General features: G+C 37.3%; 1 protein-coding gene across 2 annotated transcripts in view; it reads left to right on the top strand.

Annotated features, from left to right (window-relative positions):
• Positions 1-25,210, top strand: part of galnt18b (UDP-N-acetyl-alpha-D-galactosamine:polypeptide N-acetylgalactosaminyltransferase 18b) — a 132,610-nt gene that overhangs the window by 100,218 nt on the left and 7,182 nt on the right. For both annotated transcript variants that reach the window (XM_088610883.1, XM_088610882.1), the window contains exons 7-10: positions 3,583-3,768; positions 7,331-7,468; positions 10,143-10,238; positions 21,433-21,597. In XM_088610883.1, the coding sequence (XP_088467009.1) occupies positions 3,583-3,768; positions 7,331-7,468; positions 10,143-10,238; positions 21,433-21,597 (585 nt within the window). The remainder of the gene's footprint in view (positions 1-3,582; positions 3,769-7,330; positions 7,469-10,142; positions 10,239-21,432; positions 21,598-25,210) is intronic.

The following is a 25,210-nucleotide window of genomic DNA, read 5'->3' as shown; positions in this document are numbered from 1 at the left end:
AAGCTGGTGGCCTAACACTTTTCTGTTAAGTTTCTCAGTGATGCAATGTTGTCTGTGACACAGGCAGGCTAGGCATTCAGTCAGATGCAATTTCTTTTCTTTATGCTGTACAGTGTGGTTGAGCCGTAATTGTGCTTTAGCTTCTTCAAACCTGTCGTGCCACATCGCGGGTGAGTCATTTTTTTTCACTCTGTTTTTTCAGTTCTTGAATTGAATTGTGTTGTGCCTCTTGCAGAGTAAATACTTCATACACCAAGTGGAATCTGCTGCATCTGGAGTGAAACCTATATTCAAAACATAAGATTCTTTATAAATCTTAGTATGTTTAATGGAAGCTGTATATTAATATGAATATATATTTGTAAAAAGCTTTGTTTTTATGGACCTTCATGGCCGCCAAAAACTCCTTCTATGGACAGCATTAGGCTATTATGGGTTTATGTGGACACTGTGAAAATTGAATAAAAAAATTGAATGGCATCTAAATTGAATTCAATGCAACAATTATGGAGAGTGTCACGAGATATTTAGAATTACACTCCAGTTCCTCATTGATATACTGTATTGGGGCATATAAACCAGATGCCAAGCACTGTATACCTCATATATCATAAAAACTGAACCTTTTCTTTTTGCCTGCGTTACACTTCATACCCTCCCCAGTTTTGAATTGCCAGGTTTTCTTTTCTATCTATGTTTTGGCATTCAGCAATAACTGACAGTGTGTACTGCACAGGAAGAATATGGAAGGGCTATCATGCTCCTCCTGCCAATTTCCAGGCTTAAACGAATGTCCTACTCTGACAGGCCAAAGGAACCAAACCATTTTAGTCTTGAAAAGAGAAGACTACAAGAGGACCTTTAGTCGATTATTCAAACATCTTCAAAGGCACTGACAAACTAAAGTCTGTGGACACTCACCAGAAGACTCAGGTAGAAACTGAGTGGAACGTGATTTAAAACCAAGGACAGGAGGCACTTCTTTACTCAAAGGGTGGCTGGCGGGAGCAAAGAAAAGGCTAGCCATCTATTATATAAATTCACAATATTTACCTACTGTATAGACAGCTATAGATGTTTTTGTAGTCTTCAAGGGGTATTGTGCTCAAGCTGGTAAACAGAAAGCTATGTTACAGGTATAAGTAAGGAAAAATAAAAGTGCAAACATACAAAAGCATGGTGACAAACAACTGCATCTTCTTTTATTAAAAAATATGGACATATACAGTAGCTTCCTATATAAACAGTGCTACTGAATCAAAGGTTAGAAATCAAAGCATTATTAGACATTGTTATTGAAAATAACCGAGTATGGTTATCAGTAATTCAATAATAAGGCTGCTGCCATTTACAATGGTGAAAAACCCAGCTAAAGCAAAGGTCCCACTACAGCTGGGATTGCCATTCGGAAGGGCAGCCTCAGTGGTATGTAGTAAATCAGCCATAATTGAACATATGATGTGGGCACTGTCTCATTACTCTGTAGATGTGATTCAGCTTTGAAAGAAATGTGCCGCACTTTCAATTTATTCCGTTCCAGAGACTTGTAATTACACAGCAGACTTAGTGAGGGATCTTTTTTATTGTGCTCACATTTTCTCAACACAGTGAAAAAAGGGAATGCCAGCACCAGGCTTGCAGTCCATCTTTCTCTTTGTCAGAGATAATCGCTTGGAGACTGAAGTACAGTGACATCTCCTGGGCAGCTAATCTGCTAAAAACCTATGGCTTGAGTCTGTCAGGGGTTAAGCAGTTTGGGCATTTCATGCTAAAAAGTTTAAGATATATTCTGGCCTAGAAACATTAGAATAACCCACAAAGTCAAAGAAACCCCCCCCCAAAAAAAACACATGGTATTCGAAATTTGAAGTTTGGGTGCATGAAACACCTTATGTAATAAAAACAACAATAATAATAATAATAATGATGTTTTTCTGGATCCTCCACTCAAGGCACTTTAAAAGTAATGTGTAACCCCACCTGGATGATTCAACAGCAACCGAAGTGCACTACTGTGCTCACCATACATCACCTATCAGTGATTTATAACATATCAGTGGTGTGTTCTGCTTTATTCAGAACCTTTAAATGCAATGAACCCTTTAGGGAAATTTAACTTGAGATGTTTTGTGCGGAGGGACAGAGATTTGCATCTGCTTTTTTAACATATTGCTGCAAAATAATATAAAAAGAATGAGAAACGGAATGCATGTCCAAAGATCCTAGAAGTGCTGCTCAGTGAAAAATAACAGGAAAAATAGCTAAATCAACTGGGTGAACACGTTTTACTCCAAAATAATTTATGTGTTAACATTGTCAATGTTTTGGTAACCACAGGCTTTCATCAGGAAGATGGCTTGTGTTTTCTGAAACATTGACAGCTGTTAATAAATAAATCATTTTAGAGTAGAAGACGTGCACCCGGGTAATTCTGCTGTTTTAACAAAATAATATATATCCATTTTAATGCTGTCTGTTTTCACTCGCCGGTAGAAATGTTCAAATATCGTAAAAATATAAATATACTGTTTATCCTAGAGTGCAATGGCTATCTTAAGAGACATAAGAGCGAAAACGATTTCTTGTTTGCTCTGTGCATTAAAAAATACGTTTTGACATTTTTTCTGGTCTGTGGAGAATCGCAGCTTGATCACTTTGTTAGGGCCTCATGCTGATTAATTACATACAAGGCTGCTAGAAAGACCAGGGAAAATGTATGAAGAAGTAGGTTCTGAGGAGCTGTAGGAGTTAATTACACATTAGCATTGACATGGCAGACAATGATGGCTAAGTAATTATCTCCCGAGGTGAATCTGCTTTGTGAGATGGGATAGATATTAACCCAGATATGTAATTCCGTTAATAAAATATTCTGCAGCCCAATTTTCTTTCTTAAGATATGTAATGAAAACAAACCATTTTAAAGAAATTACTGTAAGGTCCTGAACCATAGCCGAGAGGTTGATGTTGGCCTATCGGTCCTTAGACTGGGTGATGTGAAGTTGGCACAGCACCGCCAGGAGGGAGCGTGTTAATGCCCAGAACTCCCCAGGCTGTGCAGGCTCTTGTGAGTGTGCAGAGCTGTCAATAAGAGCACCAGCACCTCTCCTTTGTCAAAACCCTGAGCTCTGCTGCTTAGTAGTTTGCTACAACTGAACTACTACTTTAGCATTATTGTGCGATTAGACTGGAAAAAGAAGCAGGTGGTCACATTTCGGAGGATACATGTATGTTGTCTTAATGTCTTTTATGCTGATTCAGTCTTATGAAGAGAGAGAGACTTGCGGTAATTGGTTGTGGAGCTAATATACCTGGTCGGTATTCTTAGAGAAAAATAGTATCATATTTGCAAATGTAGTCAGTAACCAAGTGCTACTGATCTTTCCCAGAAAACAGATTTTTATATTTGCATAAAATACTGTATAAGTAGCTTTTTTAATTCATTCAGTTGGTTCTGTAACATTGTCATAGTGTACATAGTGAATAATTCTTGCTGGATAACATATTCCATCTGGAGTGTAACAGAGGCAACTCCCATGCAGTTTATTGAGCATTTCAATGCTGTTTGGCTGTCTTGACCAGGTGTGGCAGTGCGGGGGCAGTGTGGAGGTCCTTCCATGCTCCAGGATTGCTCACATCGAGCGAGCACACAAACCATACACTGAGGACCTGACCGCTCACGTCAGGAGGAACGCGCTGAGGGTGGCAGAAGTCTGGATGGATGAATTCAAGAGCCACGTGTACATGGCATGGAACATACCACAGGAGGTGAGGGCTTTGGCCATCTGTCTTATGTCTCTAGTTCTTTTAGCACTGGTCCCTACCATGAACTCATATAGACTTAGGGAATCTGAGATGAACAGCTGTCAGTGTCCAAGACAGCTGCTTTCCAAGATTACACAGTTAAATCGGAAGTATGAAAGTATGAAAAGCGGCAAATTAGATTTCGTTTAGCGGGTCTAAGAAGAATGGAACTTGAGACATGACATACCAGCATGTTCTGCAAGAAAGTACTGCCACATACTGTAAGGATGCATGAAGTACAGTAACAGTGCCGTATGACATAAAGAGGGTGGTTCCTGAACTCATATCCATCATTTTATACAAGTGCAGAGAAGTACATATTCAGACTGAACATACTGTACAGTATAATTGAACATTAGCACAGACTGGCCATATTGAGACACTACAATCCAAGCTTCACAAACTGGATTACTTTTTAAAGATGACGTAATAGGCTTATTAATTCTATCTACAAATACACTTCTTGAATTATCCATTACTATTTTTTTAACTTATTATACAGTACATTGATAGCTTTAAAGCATGGGAAAACAGATGTATTTCAAAGGAATGAAGAGCTGGATAACAATTTTTTCATCTAACTGTTAGGCTAGAAACTATATTCCTACATACTGTATGGATACTTCAAAGGGTAAAACACAAGACTGAGTAGACTAAAACTACACATCCAAACAGTTACTATATTGTGTCTGAGCACAGTAGTAAATAAATGTTATCTTCATTAAGTACTAGTTGATAGCTTCGTTCCTTTGACTGATGCTTCTGTTTCTAGTATGTCCCTAAGCCCCAGATTTCAATTACAATCCCCTTAAAATTAGTGACAAGTTAATTTTCAGTTGATAAACAGCTCATTATTCCTGATCAGCTTGCAAGTGTGCTTTAAATAGCCTTTCTTTTTCTTCTAATTTGTGTAGCGACTGAATCTAAATTGCAGTGCTTCGATAGCTTTGATGAAAGAGAAAATACAGACTTTGTAAATATGAGCTAAATGATTCTCTTCGTTGAGGGCTTTCTCATGATGGATTGATGTGACACAGCTTTATTCACATATGCTGGATGGCAATATCACCATTAGAGCAACTAAAATACAGAATATGAATGTTGGTAAGATACTGAAGTCTATGACACCAAATTATATGTTCCAATAAGTTAAACAGTTGTTAAACTAGATAATGCCACCATTGGAGATGAAAGTACTCACTTTGAAATATTGTTTTTATTTGTGTTCAGTTTTAGAAATTGTTTCTAGTATAACATTGTTTTGGCCACATAATTGATAGGTCATGTCTTCTTTAAACAGTCATAGAAGCAACAGATATATCAACAATCACCCCATCTAAAAGCTGAATAATGTTCAAAATTATGTTTCCATGGACTAGATTAATTCTTAATTCAATCCTTAATTCTTGTGAAGGCAGGGTAATTCCAGTCCATGAAGCATACAGGAAAAAAGAAAATCTTCAAATTTCTTCCTTCAGGGTGTTTACTGTAAAATGTTATGATCACAAGTTAAATCACTAATTTATTAAACAATTATTTTATTTTGTGTATTTTAGTTGTTTATCAACTGGTTTTAATTATTATATAAAGTGCTCACCAAGAATGGTGATAATGACATAATATAAAAGAATGAAGTTTTAAAAACAAAAAATTAAAGATCACTACAGTATGTGTACATAGACAATAATGAAATTCATTTGAATTAAGCTGAGCACAGTAATTTAACATCTGGGTATCAGGGAGATAGCATACTTTTTATGTGTTTTTATCTGACTCCCTGAAGAGCTGAAGAGTCTTTCATTCCCAATAATGATGCCAGGGGCAAAACAAGCAAATGTATTCTAATACATTTCACTCTTTCTAAATGGTTTCTCTCTCTGCCACACAAGCTGGGCACCTGGAAACCCGCCACATGCATTAGGCAGGAATCTGAATCCCTTCTCAGCCAGCCAACATGACTGACATTGGGCTGAAAGAAACTCAAATCACTCATCTTTCACTGCTTAGTCAACATTGCTTTCTCCTGCTTGCTTGAGCTTATGAGGAATTAGTTCTGTATGATCAAAGCTCAGGATTTAGTGGAAAAGGATCTTTATGAAATTAAAATCAAGAGGATATGCAAATTAGCAACTTCACCCTTAGTTCTTTCCCCTGCAAGCACAGTTTACCCCCCTCACACTTACTTCATTTCTGAATAGTATTTGTCACGCTAACAATTTCTGCACAGACCACGAAAGTCCACCTGCAAAACATGAAATGGCCTTAGGCAATGTGATACTCAAATATTTTCTACATCCTCTCTTTCTGACTGAGGGATCTTGTTATCCATCCATTTTCTGTCCACCTATTTTACTACTGTAATTAGAGTCTTGCCATTTTAAAACAAGAGACACTGACACAAGGGCAAAAGAACGGCAACACAACACCAGTCACAAAAGAGAGAGAACACCAACACATGTACCTAGTAGTCTGGCCTTCTTCGTTATGCAGGGCCTGAGTCATACTGTTACAGAAAAGCTTTTTTATGAAGAATGTGGAGGTACAGGTGGAAGAGTAATTACAGTACTATGAAGGTATGCTTATTTTAATGTGGCAGGGCTGTACCATCATCCTGATAACTACAGTAGTTTTCTAAAGACCAAGATAAAACACAGAACACATGTAATGGGATACATAACAAGATGCAAATCAATTAACATGATAATGATGATAATGAAGATTAGAAACAGAAGCCTGTGAGGAAAGTAAGATTTGTGGATATCTTCTTTAAAATGTGTGTGTAGAAATCAGAGAAGAAAGCTATTGCTGTTTAAATAAAAAAATGGAAAAATGGAAACAGATGGCAAGGAACTGCTTAAGTTACATTTTCAAATCTACAAATGTAAATAAGGTTCATCCTGCTTGAAAATCTCTTAACAGCCAGGCTACATCTCTGAAACCTTCTAATAATAAAACTGAGAAATGAGCAAAGCACTGAATAAAGTAACATTTTTGGCACTCCGTGTGTCCACTGTGTGTCCATGGTTTCATGCTCTGAGAGAAGGCTGTAGTTTGATGCACCCGTGAGTTATATGTCCTGTTGGAGTAAGTTATATGCTCTGTCTTCAGGCTGTTCTATCAACAGTGTAGCCGAAGCCAGAACAATCACAGCCAGAGATGCCATTGGGATACAGTTAAAAAAAAACTGAGCTCTAGAAGTGTCCGTACCATGAGTGCAAGGATCAATTTGCCTTACCCTTGCCGTTGCTCACTTCAGACACAGAAACTGTTTGTCATTTGTGGGCCTGCTGTGTTGGAAGTAGTTTGAAATCATTTCAGCAGAGCACTTTATGCAAAATATTGTGAACACTAAGGGCTCTGCTACACAAGAAAAGAAAGATAACGCAAAGAAAAAGAAAAACTATTTCCCACATATGCACAGCGGACAAAAACAGACATCTAAAACTCAGGAGTGCCCACAAGTGCTTTATGCCTCCCGACTCGTGAAAGAAGTGACACTAAAGCTTTCCTTGCTGTTTCTGCTCAGGACTCTGGGATTGACATCGGTGATATTTCAGAGAGGAAAGCCCTGCGGAAGAAACTGCAGTGCAAGACGTTCCGGTGGTACCTTGTCAACATTTACTCTGAAATGAGAATGTACACAGAAACCATCGCCTATGGGGTGGTAAGATTCTTGTTAATACTCTTTTATCACTGTAGAAGTAGTATCTATATTTGCTTAATCACCAATATTGAAAATGTGCTTGGAAAGCACAAAGCCTGTAATACTGTATATTTGAGCCATACAGATATTTTTGCACTAGAACAAAAAACAGAAGGAAATGTATCTGATGACTGAAATGTCAATTCTAATTAAACACACTGTTGGTTAGAGACAGAACAGTCCTCACTTTCTACAGTTAGGGGAAATAACCAAACTGAGTCCCTTAGCAATCTAAGTGCTAAGATGGTTTATAAGAAACATTCAATGGTTTTTTTGAATGTCACTTTCCAAAAATACATTTGTACTGCAATGTTAATAAAAATGTTTCCAGATTCCTTTATTTACATATCAAATGCATAATCCTATTTAATGCCCACCACACACACATGCACACCCCAGACTAAACCAAGTCCAAAATGTAAAGGTTTTGCTTTACAGACTCTGTAAAGAAAACAATTTTTTGGCTTGATGAGTTTCTGTGGCAGAATTGCCTCACAAACATTATCCAGCACAGTTTTGTTATATTCCATGATAGCATTCATCAGTAAAAGGTAGTTCATGGAAGCAGAAAACAGGATAGAAAATACTGAGACAGGTTTGAAGAACTGCCATTGTTTATAAAAGGTGTTTATGGCTTTAATCTTATTCTTGAGACTCAGACCAGCCTGCTGACTTATAAAGCTGATGCTTATTATGTACAGACTTTGTCCCATAAATGTGGATTTTATGAATTATTCACTTGGAAGGACATTATTTTACTTTCTGATGCTTGTGCTGCTGAACATGAGCAAAATACTCATACAGTGTGTTATTAGTACAAACTTCATTAAGTTTTTCATTGCATATTTCATATTGAAAATCCCAACAAATTGCACCTGTATTCTTTGAACCTGACAATATTTATATAAACCTCTATAGTCCTTTACTTCATTTCTTCTAGTTTGAAGCTACTGCTTATTGAAGTAAAAAAAAGTAACTAAAAAGGTCAAAACAAACATATTCTCAAACAAATAACCTTATAGGCATTTAAGGAGGTAGAATTAATGTATTATACTGCTTTTATCACCGTTTTGAAACTGGTACCATTGGTAAAATACAAGGAAACACAAAAGGGTCCAACAATAACTACAGTACATGAATGAAATAACTGAAATAATTGCTATAATAACTAGAACTATGTGAACTATATCCTGCTATGTTTATAAGGTTGGACATTTAAACCAAAGCAGAATTCATTATAAAGCGCTGTAGAAAATATGTTTTAGGACACCGTAGTATTTCAAAATCTTGACTTGCCCTGGAAGACAGTCTTTTTTGCATGTTGGCATCAAAAACAACCACTCCATGTTATTATGTTTCTCAGAATCTTCTTAGTAAAACATTCTAGAAGCATTCTTGGCTCTGTCTGCCATGATGCATCTCTAATTAAAGGTAGGTCTTATTTGATAAATAAGTCAATGCGCACTATGGTGCAGAAAAGGTCTGTTTTGTTGAATGAACCCTTGTAAGATGCCAAAGTGTCAGCTTCACTCTATTTGTTAAATGTCATATTCCCTCATATTCAATACTGCACATGGGAGCTCATGAGAATTGCAATTAAACTCTGAAGACTTGCTATGGAAGAACAGGGCAGTAAGTATGAAAGACGTCTAATTAATAGGGATATGGTTTATGTAATGGGAAATGATGAATTCTCCAGTACTGCCCTGCAGTTTGCCACGTTGATCTGGAGCCTGCCTTGCTACGCTCAAAGATAGTTTATTAATGGAAATTACTCTGTGGTTATACAGACAAGAATATTTATAAAGATTTCCAGCATTAAATTAATAGGACTGCAAGTATCTTTCAAATGGATAGCACACATAAGAAAATCCTTACACTGTCTGATAAACAGTTTTCACTGGGTTCAAATGGACAGTGTGGGAGAAATAGGTTTTTCAAAGTTTTTTTTTATCAGAGAGGTTTTTGACTGCCTGAATGAACATGAATTACAGGGAGAGATTTTAGTAGTCTTGATATTTACTGTATAGTGAACATAGGCGCTACATCCAACTCATAAGTATTCCATCAAGCAATTGCAAGTGAGACGTTCTTGTATGGTTGGAATTTTTTTAATTCAAAACATGTGTAATTCACTGATGTGTCCTGGCCTAACAATGGCTGATTAATCATTCATGAAACAGGAAGGGAATTCAGGTTGTTTTGGACTTGGTAAACCTTGAAAATGCACATCTGAGAATTCAAGGTTCCATCAATTGTTCCATGTTCCTCTTTCAGTGTCTAACGGAAATATCTCGCTACTCCTATCAACAAGAATGTTATTGAAATGTGTGTAATTTCTTGAAATGTTTTGCTTTTTTGACAAAAGATTAAATAAATCTGGGATTTGAATACTTTTATGTCCTCATCCATGCTGCCTATTGTCAAAAAATGAGAAATAGCAGAAGCACTGCTGAAACCATTATCTGTAGCATTCAAAACCTCATTAGCATGTCTGCTAAGGCTCAGAAGCTCTGAACTTGTCCAAGTTTTAACTGATCTCTTAATCACTCTATACCTTCTCAAAAGGCATCTCATTTGGCAGAATAATTTGACTCACATTGTAATCATTGATCCTCTCTTTTTCCCATTTCAGCTGAAGAATTCACTCAAAACTGACTTATGTCTTGATCAAGGGCCAGACACTGATAATGTTCCAATTCTGTACATCTGTCATGGGATGACACCCCAGGTCAGTGGACGCTTAACAGTTTTCTCTTTCCTTTTTCATCTCTCACAAGCTGTTGGGACTGTGCTACATCATCTCTCCCTTACTCATCTCGAGCTCCTTAGGAAGCTGTTTAATTACTACTTTATGAAACAGGTGTTTTGTGCCCATTACTAATGGCAGCTAATTACAACACATTCTTTTGTTCCTGCCACTGGGGAACATGCTTCTGAATTTATAAAGGATTAAGCATGTGGTGGTTTATTACATGATTAACAATAAAACATTTTTGTTTTTGCTGATGCACCAGCATCCCAAAATAAGACACCAGTGGTTTTATTGACAATATGCAATACAAGAAAATAAATGGCACAGACACAATAGTTCATTGGCCCATATCCTTCAATTACAGCTTAATATTCTGCAGAAAAAAAGAAAGGGAATTGTCTTCCTGTATGTTCCTGATTCATGTTGTTTTTAATTTCTAGATTTCAGCCTGTACAACCTGTAGAGGATTAAGCACACTAGAGCCAGGGATTTGGGTTATATCAAATAATTAAAATTATTACTGGCATAATACTGTTACTGTTGCAGTCTTGAATAGAGTCAGGTTCTTAAAGATAAAATTACAAAGCTTCCATGGAGGGAAAAAAAACCTTTCCGAGCATACAACTGAAAAAGTGAAAGAGAGAGCAGTACTTTGGAAAGAAAGTACATTGATGTAAATGGCGTATACATTAACGTGATAAAATCACACAATTAGTGTGTATGGTGAATTAGTACTGTCTTGAAATTAGTGGACTTACTCATGAATAATACAATGTTTTCCACCTCCAAGAGGGTTGTCTAACTCTTTCCATTGCTTCCAATTCAGTATGCTGACCTTCTAAAATGGTGTATCAAGGTGGCACATTCTCAAGATAGATATTGCCATTACTGTATAGGGTAAGGGGATCGCTGCACTTAAAGGAAATGGCTTAGGACTGAAGGCTCAACAAAGAAAAGACAGTATAAGTAACGGGTGACCTGGTCAAATCTGCAGGTTAAAAAAACAGTTCTATCTGTTTTACATATTGACAAACCAGTTTGCGCTGAATGAAGTCAAGGTGTTCCATAATAAATCATGAATCTGCTTTTGGCTAGTAATGTGAAGTAAGAATGAAATCTTGGAGATGATGAAATTGAATCAAAATCAGAACAAACAGAGTCTTTATCTTGAGAAATGTTAGATGGATGAAAAGTTATGTCATGACAGTATGTACAGGGTGCCTTATACTGTACTGTAGGTTGCTTTGAACATCACATTAACATACAGTAGGACCCTGTGCAGCAGGGTACTGTTGTTCTGCAATCCAAACACCGCTGTGTGAGCTCAGCTGGTCACTTCATCATTGACATTCTGCTTCCATCATGCCTCAGAGTCATTTAGTGATTGAGAGGTTAATTTCTATCTCCCCGACGCCCGAAGTATGGATAGCTCTGTCGATTAGCCATTCTGTGTTGTTCATTGATTTGCTTCCCCGGTTGATTGCACACTGACTTTCAATGAGAACAGGTCACAGTTAATTTTACAAAATAGATGACGATCGTGGTGTGGTTCGACCCTGAAGTCCTCGGTATCAAATTTAATTTCACTCTCAGCACTTAGATTAGAATGAAGTTGTTTGTGTGTCTTGTGAAAATCTTGGGTTGCTGTAATACCTGCCTTCTGTGTATTCAAATCACTAGCAGTGAGTATTCAGTGGCCCATCTCTTCCAAAATGAGTCTGCTTTTTCTTCATGTTTCGTTTGCAACCTGATAATACCTCGTATTCAAGTTGGATTGAAAAACGATTAAAAAAAAATATTGAATATTTTTTCTTACAATGACTAACACAACTTAAGGTAAATATATTTCTTTTAAATGTTACAAAACCTAATTTTATTAGATATATATATTAAATATAAAATTACTAACTGGTCATTGAATTTCTTATAAAAATGTGACTTGAGAAGTTAGCACACCATCGGATATATTTTGTCATGAGCAGGTTTATGCAGGACTACCTGTACAGTAGGTTGTAATGGAAACCTAATGGCCGGCTTTCAGGTCGTCAGGAAATGGGGGAGGTTCTCAGTCCAGGTCCTGGGAGATTTTCCTCCAGTCTGGTTCATTTGCATATTTCTTTAATTCCAACACACCTCTTAATAACCTAATCAGTAATAACCAATAATTCATGACCAATCTTTTTTATGACATATAGACAGTATATCTTGGACCAGTGTAAAAACTGTAGTTCTTCAGGAGTGTCTGTCTGTCTAAGTGCCATAGGAAGGCCTGGAGGAACAGTGGTCCTCTTGGAACACAAAAAGCATGGCCCTGCTTCAGCACAAACCCCTAGGATGCTGGGTCTGACTTTCAATTTGAAGCCTTTATAGTTTGCCAGCTTGCCCCCTGAGAGGAGTGCTGCTGGAATCCTGTCACACACTCACTTTAGCACTGACTCCAAAATGACTCCCCCACTTTAATTTCCCCAAGGAAGGGTATGAGGCAAGTAAGAGGGGAAATGAGGACATCATAAGCTCAGAATCACTTCCACCTTCCTTCTTTAAGACTGATAATTAAGATCTATTTGGATGACTAACCAAATTCATTAGTAAAGATGAAAGGGAAAAGTATAGATCTTAACATCTCTGTACGATGGGCTTTTTTAGAACAGCAGCCCAAGTAGAGTCGAATTGGATTTTTGAAATTTAATGTGAAGGTGGAAAGTGTAAAATCAGGGTTAGTGCTTTTTAGAACCGGTGGTGCAGTTTTTTCACATTAAGTGTCCTTTTAAGCTTTCTTCCAAAAGGCAATTTTAATGTACATGTTCTAGTTTTTTTTTGTTTTTAAATGGCTCCTCAAGCACTTGAAGTGCTATCAGCTAATGATGTTCAAAGCACTGCTTGAGGGAATACATGGGAGGAGAATGCAATTAAAAAGCCTGCAGACCGTGTGACTTATTGAATTAGCCCTAAGTTACATGAGAGAAAATGTCAGCTCTCCCTCTGCGACCAACCTTGCTGTGTTCATTATTTTGAGCATTAGTCAAAATGCACACCTTCTGAAGCACCTTTCTAACTTCCAACCTGGGTCACATGGTTCATGAATAGAAATGAAATGTGGAAGAGGTACCCTGTAAAAAGAAACAAGATTCCATTACCTAAATTGCACTTACTGCGTTAATTGTGAAGACATTAGCTGGCGACTAAAAACTAAAATGCAATTTATCAAACATCACTTTCATTAGCTTTCCCCTCTGCAGTCATTTAACTAACGAAGCATTGTGTTTGGATGAGATAAGTGGTATGCACTGGTACAATAAACAGCATCCTCTAGAGGAGCAGAGAGGCCAAACTAAATGACTTGAATGGGAAGTTGGGGTTTGTTCATTCCCAAAACCTAATTCTAATCATCTGACCATTTATTTTGCTTTAGAGCTGTCAGCAGGACAAGAACATTCTCTCACAGATAAAAAAAATAAAACACTGTAATGGTCTACTAAGGGAGAGAAACATGCATTTGTTTTACTGTAAATCTCCCTGGCATATGTTTGCTTGTTTCTAGATTGTTTGGATAAGCACACACGTGGTCCATAATAATTAAGGCAACGTCCTCAGGATATCAGACGTTGCTTGCTGAGTCAAGTAAAAGAAATGAGAAATGGATGAGTGAAGATGAAGGCAAATGCCAACATGATGAATTGTTGGCATGCTCACATGGAGAAACAGGAGTTCACACAGATCGATGAGAAGTTTAAGAAACCTTAACCTGCCTTTTATTTAAACTTTTTTGCTTTGATATTTACATTATAATTTTCTCTAAGATAACCCACTCCAGCGCCTGGCTCCCAGGTGAACTACAGACCCAACTTTGTCTTAAAAGTTAAGTTTTGATAGTCTTTTTGCCATTAATGAAGACTCAAACCACATCCAAGCCTCAGTCAACAGCACTTCTCAAAATAAGAACAAAGGAGATGCGTGGAAAGCTTTGAGACTTTCATCCCCAGGATATTATATAAGATATACATATTAAGAACAACCTGCATTACAGAAGTATGCTAAGGGATCTAGATAACACCAAAAGACTTTGCAATGAACAGAGAGCTTTGAATACCGTTGAGAGACAAGGAAGTGTTGATGTTGTGTCTCATTATACAGTGCAAGGCAGGTATGTCAGCATTGTAGTTAACAATGCAGGCTCACAGCTCCAGGGCCCTCAAGTTGGTTGCAGCGTTAGGCATCTGTCTGATTAGAGTTCACATGTTCTCCCCATGTCTGTGTGGGTTATCTCCAGGTGCGCCATTTTCCTCCAGTCTCTCAAAAGTATGCTAACTAGATCGGACTGGCTATTCTATATTGGCCTTTTCTCTGTGGCTGCTGTGATGGACTGGCGTCCAGTCCAAGGGGAAAACAGGTGTGTCCTCTTTTTGCACTCTACCCCCTAGGATAGTCTCTGTCTTGCCTTGACCCTCCCCTGGCCTGTTGAATTAGAATTGAACATTGCTGAAAAAACAGCAATGACTTCACTGTACATAAACTTGAAAACATGACTTTGACTTTGCTTTACTTCATTGATGATCACTTTTGTTGACTTACAGAGTTCTCAGTAATAAGCATATCTATGGATTTTGTTGTTCATGCTGTCGGCATACAGTACCTTTATCTTTTGAAGTGCAACATCCTATTTTAAGAAACAAATGAATGTGAATAATTCAGTTACTCAATTTGAATTTCTTATTGGCAAACTAATGATTTTTGTGCTCAGATGTTGTTTTTATCTGAAGACATAAGGCTTTGAGATTCGAAGATTTGCAGCAAATGAAGTGGATATCATTTTTTTCTACCGAGGGTTGTGCTATTTCTGTGCTTATCCCTTGTACTACAAAATAGTAAAACAAATCTGCAAAAGAAATGAGAATTCAGTTTTGTGCAAATCTACAGTGATGGCCATCACAGTGCAAGAAAGACAAATGATATGTTTCAAAACCTTTAATAGCAGGATATATAATATTCATGGGACTGATATAAATGAAACAAACAATTGTGAAGCAGAGATCAAATACTTGCCTGAAAAAGTACAAAACTAGTGGAATGCAAGTTTCTCCAGTCTTTATGCTGAAAAATTTAAGACTGTGATAACTTGTCAGTTATCCTTTTCAGCGAGCTTTTCATATAGTACGCTGTATGTAATAATCGTTTTTTAAGGATTTTTGTAGGCTGTAATTTAAAAAATGGTTTATGGGTCCTAAAAGTGTTTCTAATTCTGCATTATTTCAGAAATAACTTCCAGAATTCAAACTTTCACCCATTTCATAATGCAGTGTTGACCTTCTAGCAATTATTTTAACTCATTAAGATCTGGACTTGACATCTACAGTGCTGTTCTATTCCAATCTCCACAATACACTAGTAGTATAGATTTGGTGAGCTGTGTACAGTGTCATAGGCGTTCCCATGGCCCTAAGCAATGACAAGATATTGATGAGATAATCGTCTGCAAGGAGCAGTGTTTACAGTGGGCTTTGGAGATCTGGGATGGTTTACGAAATTGTTTAAGAATTTTTTTTGGGGGGGTCTTAACATTAGAGAGGAGAGCTCTGAGGTGTCCAAATAAATAAATAAATTCCTTGCACTTATATAGGGATTTTCTGGACTCTGCACCTTTTTTACACTATAGTGTCCCCGTCACTATACTGGGCCTTTAGAACGCACACAGACCGCAGGGTAAGCACCCCCTACTGGTCCCACTAACACCTCTTTCAGCAGCAACTTAGTTTTCTCAGGAGTCTCCCATCCAGGTACTGACCATTCTCACACCTAGGTGATATAGCTGCTGGTGAATTAAAGACCTAACAGTATCACCAGCAAAACAGTTTAAATTTTAGAAAAAACAGATTAAATACCCAAATGTCTAGCTGCATTATTCAGTCCGACTTATGAGGAATAAATTTGTATAAAATCGTTTTTGCATGTCAGACACATGAAATACCATCATTATAAATATTTAGCATCTCTAAACTCTAAACTCTCTCTTAACTGGAGATCATGAAGTCAGAATTCGAGGTGAGGATGCAGGTTTATTTTCTAATGCAAACCTGTAAAGAAGAGCATCTAGTCAAAACTGCTTTGATTTTATCGTTTTTATGAATGTACTGGAAGTGAGGGGAGATCTGAATGCCCAAATAAATAAAACTAAACAGCTATGAATGAAAAACTTGCAACGTATTCTTACAAATTTGTCTCTACCAGACAGAATGAACATTAGATTCTTATTAAGCATAACCATGCAATAAATATAATCAGTGACACACTCTATTAATTAAAGCTAATTTCCTTCTTGCCTCAACCAACACCTGTCCCCTGATACGCTCTGGGGAGCATGAAGGTTTAGAGTGCTTTCATATTCTGTGGATTTTAATAAGCACAGACCTACAATAATAAAGGACTAAAACTAGTAAGAAACAGATCCCATAGTAAAAAACACTAAATTAAAGTGCTCCATTGTTTATTCCTAAATGGCTTTTTTTTAAAAAATACAACAGCTTTCTAATATCTTACATTACAATCACGCAAGACTGGATATAGAGCTTTTCAGACAGCTTGAAAGCAGAGTACCCAAACACCAATTTAAAAAAAATATATATTTTCCATGTCTCTCTTTATCTGTTTTCACATTATTCTTTGTGATTTCTAGCCCATTCATTCTAATTCCGTAAATACTGTCCAAGTCTCCCTGATTAAATTTTACTGGATGAGGGCATATCTGTGGGCTCTGACCTTGATTAGAAAGAACTGTTCTCACAATGCACTTTTGTATGCAGAGTAAAAGGAACGGCTTCTTTCCGTCTAAATATTGAATGTAATTGACAACAAAAGCAAAAGAAAAACTCTGCAGGTATTTCACAGGGATGGAACCCAAGGCTTGTAAAAAGGTTAACTTCTCCAGATGAAGTGCCACGGCAAAATCTGACTTCACGAGCTGCAGCCAGCAAAACTGTTTTCAATGTTCCTTTCTGGAACATTTTTAATTGATAAATTGGTCAAATGTTCCACCTAGATTTCAACTCAAAATCTTTCCTTAGTAATGTGCATATTTATTATTATATTTACTATGCACATTATTATTTTGTTAGCAAAACAATGTGTTGTAGCCTGCAAGTCCCAAGAACTACTCTTTAAAAATCTTTTAAACTAATTATCCTTTGGTATGAGCTGCACTCCTTATAAAGGCCATAAATAATAATGATAATTTATTAGCAAAGTGCATCTTGACTGAAATGTACATCAGGATCCTGTGGTAGCTCTGACACTTGTCAAAACCTCCTGTGAAAAATAATGAAGCAATATTACTTTCAGATCCTTTGGTAATTTACTGGCTTGACATAAAATTTCCACAAACTGTGCAGAACTCTGGTAATATTTCAAGAAAAGTAGACTGCTTCACACAGCAGGGGTCATGAATAAACAGTACACTCTATATATATATTTTTTCCCCACACAAGAAAGTATTTGATTACCTGCATAAAATGTCTAATTATGTTTTGGTTTCTCTTGCCCTCTTCTAAAGATACAAACCTTTTCTGCTCCAGACTTTCTTTCTCACTTACACCTCTGAGCTAATGTGCCGTTAACACTGGGTGAGACTCACTTTGTTCTCGTGAATCATTGCAATGGATCACTATTCAGTAAAAAAAACTTTAATGTGGTTTAATGTGGTTTGAGGCAGAAGTCTGCAGGAGTTGTCGGACCCCTGCAATTTTAACTAGAATGTTGTGGGCCAAACACTGGGCACTGCAGGTAAGGTACTTTGCCCTAGAAAAGGTACTTTGCCCAGCTGTATAAACAAGTACAAATAAAAGTTTTGGACAAAGCCTCAGCCAATTGAATTAATAATACATGTTGACAACTGCCAATGAACGGAGCTTGATGTTTCGTGAGACCAATTAAAATGCAGCAAAGAATATGTGTATGCTGTATTGCTTTAGATGCTTTTGTTGAATATGAAATTAATTTCCGTGCCATCTCTGTGAATTAAACATGAAATCCTGGCACTAATTATACCTGAGCTGCACACATTTCATATTCTGGAAGCTTGTGCATTAATTTGTTTGCAAACAGCTGCATTAACTATGCAGGGGAATGGTTGGAAGGGACAAGCTGCAGATGCCAGCTGTTGAATACAACAGCTCTTTGACCAGGGCCTCTGCTTCCATCACTACATCCAGGTGTCTACAACATTCTGAGTACCGGAGCTCCATTAAAGCTGACTGTGCTGATGTGCATTTTCATTTCAAATGCATGAAAGGTCTCTATGTAAATTGCTGCAATCTGCAAGAGCTGTTTTATCTTCTATTGTGCCAGATAAATGAAACTAGGACTTTTTTATATTGCGGTGGGTAGAAGTTAAGCACATCTACTAAATCCGTTTCTTTTGGTTGACCTTGAAAAATGTGGTCCTAAGGGATTTCAGTTCACAATGATGCTCAATAAACAATCAGGAGTGTCTGCCAAAAACTGATCGGAGACTAATCAACATTAATGAGCTCCTTCACCGGTACTTGAGTCAGTCATTATTCCTTGTGCAGGAGAACTGTGACAGGCACAAATCCACAGTATGTATAATGCAGTGGCATGGGGAATGCATCTCTCATACTCAGTATCCACAGAAGCTCTGCAGGAGCTGAATGATTTTGTGCAGTGAATGATTGCAAAACACTTAATTTGTTGGACAACCTTTACCCATCTTGTCAGTATATTTGCATGGGCAGTATCACTTTTATTCCATTCCTATAGTCTTATATATGAATCATTCTGGATTACACAGTGTCTAAAACCATATGATATTGCAAGCCTGGCCCTATTCTTCTGATCAGGTGCATACCTTCACAGTTTAAAACAGCTAGGGAAAGGGGAAAAGATATGAAATTCCACACAGCTGAAGTATTTATGCACTTATTGTACCAAAGCTTTATGCAGATCATTCAATTATGCAATTAAGCTTGTTTCTTTCTAAAGCTAGCATGTCATTCACATTGCAATATTCTTCAAGTAGAATGTCTCCCTGGCTTAGTGTGTGTTATTTCAAGATAGGGAATTCAAACTAACAACAATCTGGTCTGTCTTTCAGTGGGCTGTAGTGTTCGAACAGCTGTAAAGTTACCCGGTAATAAATGACATACAGTATAGTCTATAGGTAATCCAGTGAACCTATCCTCATATTCAAACTTCTTAATCTTGTGATTTATATTTCTAGGTTAGGGATACAGGGTACTTAATTTACTTTGGATATATTTAACCTGCTCTAATTAAATTTTAAAAAACTGATACAAACCTATTTATTATTGATATTGTTTAACTATATTATTTATATTGTTTTACAGCAGCTGTAATATTGTTTGCTCGCAAAAAAATGTACGTGGAGCAATACCATTAGGTCAGGCTTCATGATTTTGTATTTTAACTTTTATTATCGGTATGACAGAATATATATCTCAGCTGGTGAAAACTAATAGAAACTGACTGCAAGTCAACAGACAAGATAATGTCAATCATTCAGCCGTGCCTCTCTCTGTAAGATAATTTAAAAAATCAAGAAAACACATGGCTAATAAAGGATTTAATATATAGCTGGAACACAGCTTAAAGGTATCATGAATTTTTGAGCCCCTTTCTATGGTGAATCTATTATTAGGTCTTAAATGCTTGTGCTCTGAACTGCTTTGACAGGTTAAGCCACTCAGAAAATTAAGCTGCCTGGAGTAGAATGAGGGAGAAAGGATCAAACCTGTCAGAAATATTTATCTTAATATTAAGTTAGAAATCTCCAGTAAAAAAGCGTGCTTTGGCTGCAATTATTTGATTAGCCATTGTTAAAACCGAGAGCCTGAACTTAAATTTTCAAAGATTCCCCTTAAATATGAATTGCCTTTTGTGTAGTTTATAATGTGATTTTAGAAGGGAAATCTTAGAGGGGTGTGTCTTTCGAGTTATCAATCAAACGTGAGAAATGCTCACTGAACGTTTGTAACTTTACTTATACAGTAGAAGCAGAATTAAATCGAAACAGATCGCTACAGATTCCTGTTAGTGAAACCTCATACTGTATCCTAACATTCTGTTCTGTTTGCCTTTGTATTGCTTCCTCTTCTTCAGTAAATGAAGATGGAAACATCCAAGTCTTTTTCATAATTACCTTCTTCTTAAAGTGTTTAGTTTATGTTTTGCTTACCTGAAGACTCTGCACCTGCCTACGCTAAATGTAATGTGTGTGCCCATCCTTGAATTTTGTTGAGATGTTTTTGAAGTACAGTACTACAAATTAGTTAAGCAAGAGCTGCATATCTATCCCAAATATATTATAATCAGAGTTTCCTAACTGGTCTCTTTCCTCTGTTTTCCTTGTTCTACTGAATATGTATTTATTCATGATGAATTCGGAACATCAGGAATATCAAAAGGCAATTCTGGGAAAAGCTTTAGATTGGGAATGTGTTTTTAAATCTAGATTTTGGGGGTTGTTCTCATGAGATTTTTTCATATCAGCTGTTTACAATCTTTGTGTTAGCAAATTTGACCCTGCTCGAATCAATGTAGTTTTTTTAAGTCTAGCGTCCAGAAGCCGAAGCTGCTGGCGCTGACAATGTACTGGAACTCGCGTTTGCCATGCAAGTCATGTCTCATGAGAAAGACTCATGACTTTGGAAAGAAACTGACACACCAGAGTATGTGCTTGTGGCCTGTTAATGTGGCCATTGGATACTTCGTGGGACACAAGAGAGTAAAATATTTATGTTGAAACCAGGGTTCTGGCAGAAAAAAAAACTGTTTAGCTCAGTTTTAGCAGATGACTATGTTTTCCTTTCCTTTATAATATGAAGGATATAAAAGACTTTCTTCATCATTTACAGTGTACATGTATATACATAATGTGTGTACTCATTCAGCTTTTCCCCATCAAGAGGTCTTTTGAAATTATCCGCCCAGAATATTGTAAACTTGAAACTAAACAAGTAACATACATTATGTTGGCCTTTATTTTGTTACTACTTGTAGCTATGGTTTGCTATCCTGTATTGTTGCCGTGGTGTAATACAGAAACAAAAAATAAATACACCTTTTAACATGCCTGCGTGTTTCTGCTGCTTGCTGTGTATTTTGTTACAAAATATTAATTCTGCGTGTTCTTTCATTCCAGAACGTTTATTACACCAGTACCCAGCAGTTCCATGTAGGTGTCCTGAGCCCCACCATCGATGATGATGACAACAAATGTCTGGTGGATGTCAACAGCAGGCCTAGGCTGATTGAGTGCAGCTATGCCAAAGCAAAGAGGATGAAGCTATACTGGCTGTTTACTCAGGTAAGAAATAGCAGCAAATGAAGCTAAATTGAATATCGACCAGGTGTCAAAAAGCCAAAACCCTATTCAATGGCTATAAAAATTCCAATCATATTTCCAGCGAAGATTTCATGGAAAATAATGCAGACGTTCTAAGTTATTTGGTCCAGGATCATGAAGATTTAAAGATTTGCCTCTGACTCATTAGGATACCACAAGGCACTTTACCGTGATTGTCAGTGAGCTTGACTGTTAAGTACATAAGAAATGTTAAAACTAAGATGTTGGTCGATGTAACTTGTCATTTTGTGAGTCGCTAATTGATCAGAGGATCTCATCCAGACATGTTTTCAAGAACTCTGATCTAACCAATCTATCAGCTTCAACAATACGGCTGGGTAACTAGTTCCCATCTCCCACTGGAATAATGAAAGTGTCTCCTGTTCTCAATTTTAAACGCACTTTGCCTTATTTGCCATTTGTGTCTTCTTGTTTGTGTTTCACTGTTGATTTAGTGTCTCATTAAGAAGACACGCTATTTGCTAACCCATTAAGGGTTATTCAAAACAAATGAATGAATCATGTTATGTTTACACAAAAGTGTCAAGGAGTCCACATTTGCTTTGAAAACTTTCTCACGCTACCTAAAAATGACGGGGTGTTTTTTCTCCATCAGCTGTAAAGTTGTTTACAAGTCAGAAGGTTTAAATGAGCCAAATTGTAAGGTTTTAAGCTGACATAAATTTCCAGTGGAGATTTCTAGATACTGTATATAAATTCTAAAGCTGTATAATAGCACAGATGCTCAAAGGCACAGTAGAGTCATAAATTAGTCAAGCCAGAATGTAAGTCTGTCAAAACTAATGGCCATGTCAGTGGATGGGATGTAGAAAAACACATTATTCTGTGACTTTGGATAATGCTAGCAGGATGTAACTTAAGACTGCAATTAGATTATAAGTCAAAAATCATATCTCAGGGCAAGACTATGTGGATACAGAGATATCTCAGACATGAATTCAGTTAGACTATTTCTCAAGAAGCCATCTATATTAATGTCAAAGAAGAGAAAATATATTGCATTATTTTTTATCAACCCTGGAAGTGCAGAAGATGGCACCATAAAATAACCCACATGATATGCCCCCCTGACCAAGCAAACAGACATCACTTTGGGCAGGAGGCTTAGACTTAAGTATGTACATTGGGAATCACTACTCAAATAAGTGAATAATATTATGTGTAGTACTTCATACTTCTTTAAAGTGCCCCCTTCTTTGCATGTGTGATCGGGCAATTCTAAATTTTCTAATAAATCAGAACTGCCCATTATGTTTTGTCGTGCTGACCTGATTTGGAATACCCCTATTTTTATTTACATCTTAGCTCACAGCTACAAACACAAAGACCGCACACACGGGACAGACCTGAAGTGTAGAACTGACCAGATTCGAAACACTCGTCTTTTAACATGTCACTCTGCCGATTGGGGAGCATCCCTCACAGCCCCACTGCATCCCTGGAAGTGACCAGGTGCCCACAGGCACTGCCATATCACTGGCAGAGAGAAAGAGCCCCTGCTCACTATTCCCTAGACGTTAGAGTTTGGACTAATGTGCCAGGCTCGAACCCTAGATCGTAGAGCCAAACCTTCACTCAGAAAAGCCCTGTATGCAAGGTATTAAAGGTCCAGCAGGACTGGGTGCATTGCTTTAGACAAGTACAGACTAACGCCCAGTATTGCAGTGATTTAGCTCTGCCTTTTTGGATGCATAATGGTGATTAACAGGTCCCATTTTTGTATTTAACAATGTACTACTATTTAAACATTTTGTGAGCAAAAAAATAACAAACTCAAGCAGCACTCATTCAAGAACATTACATTACAAAGGAGAGGAGGTGGCCATCTGGCCCATTTTGTTTGTCTGGCTGTTCATAAGCAATCAGTCCCAAACTCTAATCCAGCCATTCCTTGAGCGATGACACTGCCAACTTTAACAACTTGGCTGAAAATGAGAAAGCAGTGCAATCTTTTTGCTATTTTTTTTTTACTTCTGACACAGAAACTAGACCAGTAAATAGTAGAACAGTCGACTAGACCGATCTGAAGAAGTGCGATACAAAAATGATTTATTGTAAAACACTCCACAGTCTGGCGTCTTACACATGTAAAGTCATTTTAAATAACTTGAGAACTAGAAGTTAAGATTTGAGATCTGCGAAATTGATCTCTCTCCCTCGACTGGAATAATCATTAAATTAATCTTTTCAGCTGCATATCTGGTATGTTTTAAAGCAGTTTATTGCTAACCACAAATATTACATACATTTTAGCTGTGCCATGAGATCAGCAGATTTCAGGTCTCGGTTTTCAACAAATGGTTTTGCACGGATTCCATTATTATTTTATGCAAATAACAAAGGGGGCAGCACCAGATTATTAATTCACTGGAGGATGAAGCTATTATTGAGAAGCATGCCTTTCTCTGAAAATGCTGTAACTTCATCAGAGAGTAGCCATTTTCTTAGGCTGAAGAATATGCCTTACAATTCGTCCCATCAGAGACAGGTGCGCTGTAGCAGAACTGATGAACGCTGACATGCAAACTATCACTGCAAGCCTCGCCCGGCACACAATTTCGAAACCGCTGCCTACTGCCTCGCGTGGAGTCATTCCAGAAGCTACTGATTTAACAAGCAGCTCCCCCCTCCAGTCAGAAGCTCTCTATTTCACAGAATAAAACAGAGGGTATTATTACAGAACATTTCTTCTCTCATGTGGCAACGATCTCTCTTTCATTCACTGAAATCTATGTGTTTTCTAACTTTGCTTCGAAGCGCCACGCGTTCCTCTTCCTCCCTCACACCCTTGATGGGTCAAGCTCCCAGGCCTGCAGAAATGTGAAAACATTTCTCACCGCCTCTGAAAACGGTGCGTGTTGGGCCTGCAAGCCACTATCGCGTCTTCACCTCCCGTAATGCAATCCTGATGGCGCCAAACCAGAGCAATTTAATCTGTGCCAGGATGTGACCGCCTGAACATATGTTACTTCTGCTCTTTTTTTTTCCAATTTCTTTATTTTGCTGGTCATGCGTAGGCCCACACACCGGCTAAAACTGTATGGACCTCTTGGGGAATTATCAAAATAAAAAATCCTTTAAAGCTGGATTTTTTAATACGGGCTGTGGGATGTCTGGTTCTTAAAAACATAACCCATAACATAAACATCATCCCACATCTAGCATTGTAAACTGCCAATACTAACAGTAGTTATGGTGGATCTTTTGTTCAATGTTTAAGATTTTATAATTACTTGTAATAATTACAGACCTAATTTAATTGGTGTGCCTGAGGAAAGTGATATCTTGCAAAGAGGTCTTCTGTCAAAAAAGATTAAAAATTCCTGCTTTGTAGAACAAATGTGAAGACAGCACATTTTTTAAAGTCACTACAAAAACCTTAATTTTAAAAGTCAACAATCAATTTGAGCATATATGGTAGCAATAATTATTTACACGTACAGTAAGTATTAATTTCAGATGAAGGACATTCAGCTCCCTGAGGAAATGAAGTTATCAGAATATTACCTCAATTGCTCTCAAAATACACTAATTTAAAATACAGTACAGGTAT

This window comes from Lepisosteus platostomus, chromosome 18 (assembly GCF_059453375.1).
Source record: "Lepisosteus platostomus isolate fLepPlt1 chromosome 18, fLepPlt1.hap1, whole genome shotgun sequence".
Classification (NCBI taxonomy): Eukaryota; Metazoa; Chordata; class Actinopteri; order Semionotiformes; family Lepisosteidae; genus Lepisosteus; species Lepisosteus platostomus.
The sequence above is the reverse complement of the archived record's forward strand: the minus strand, read 5'-3'. Positions and strand labels throughout refer to the sequence as shown.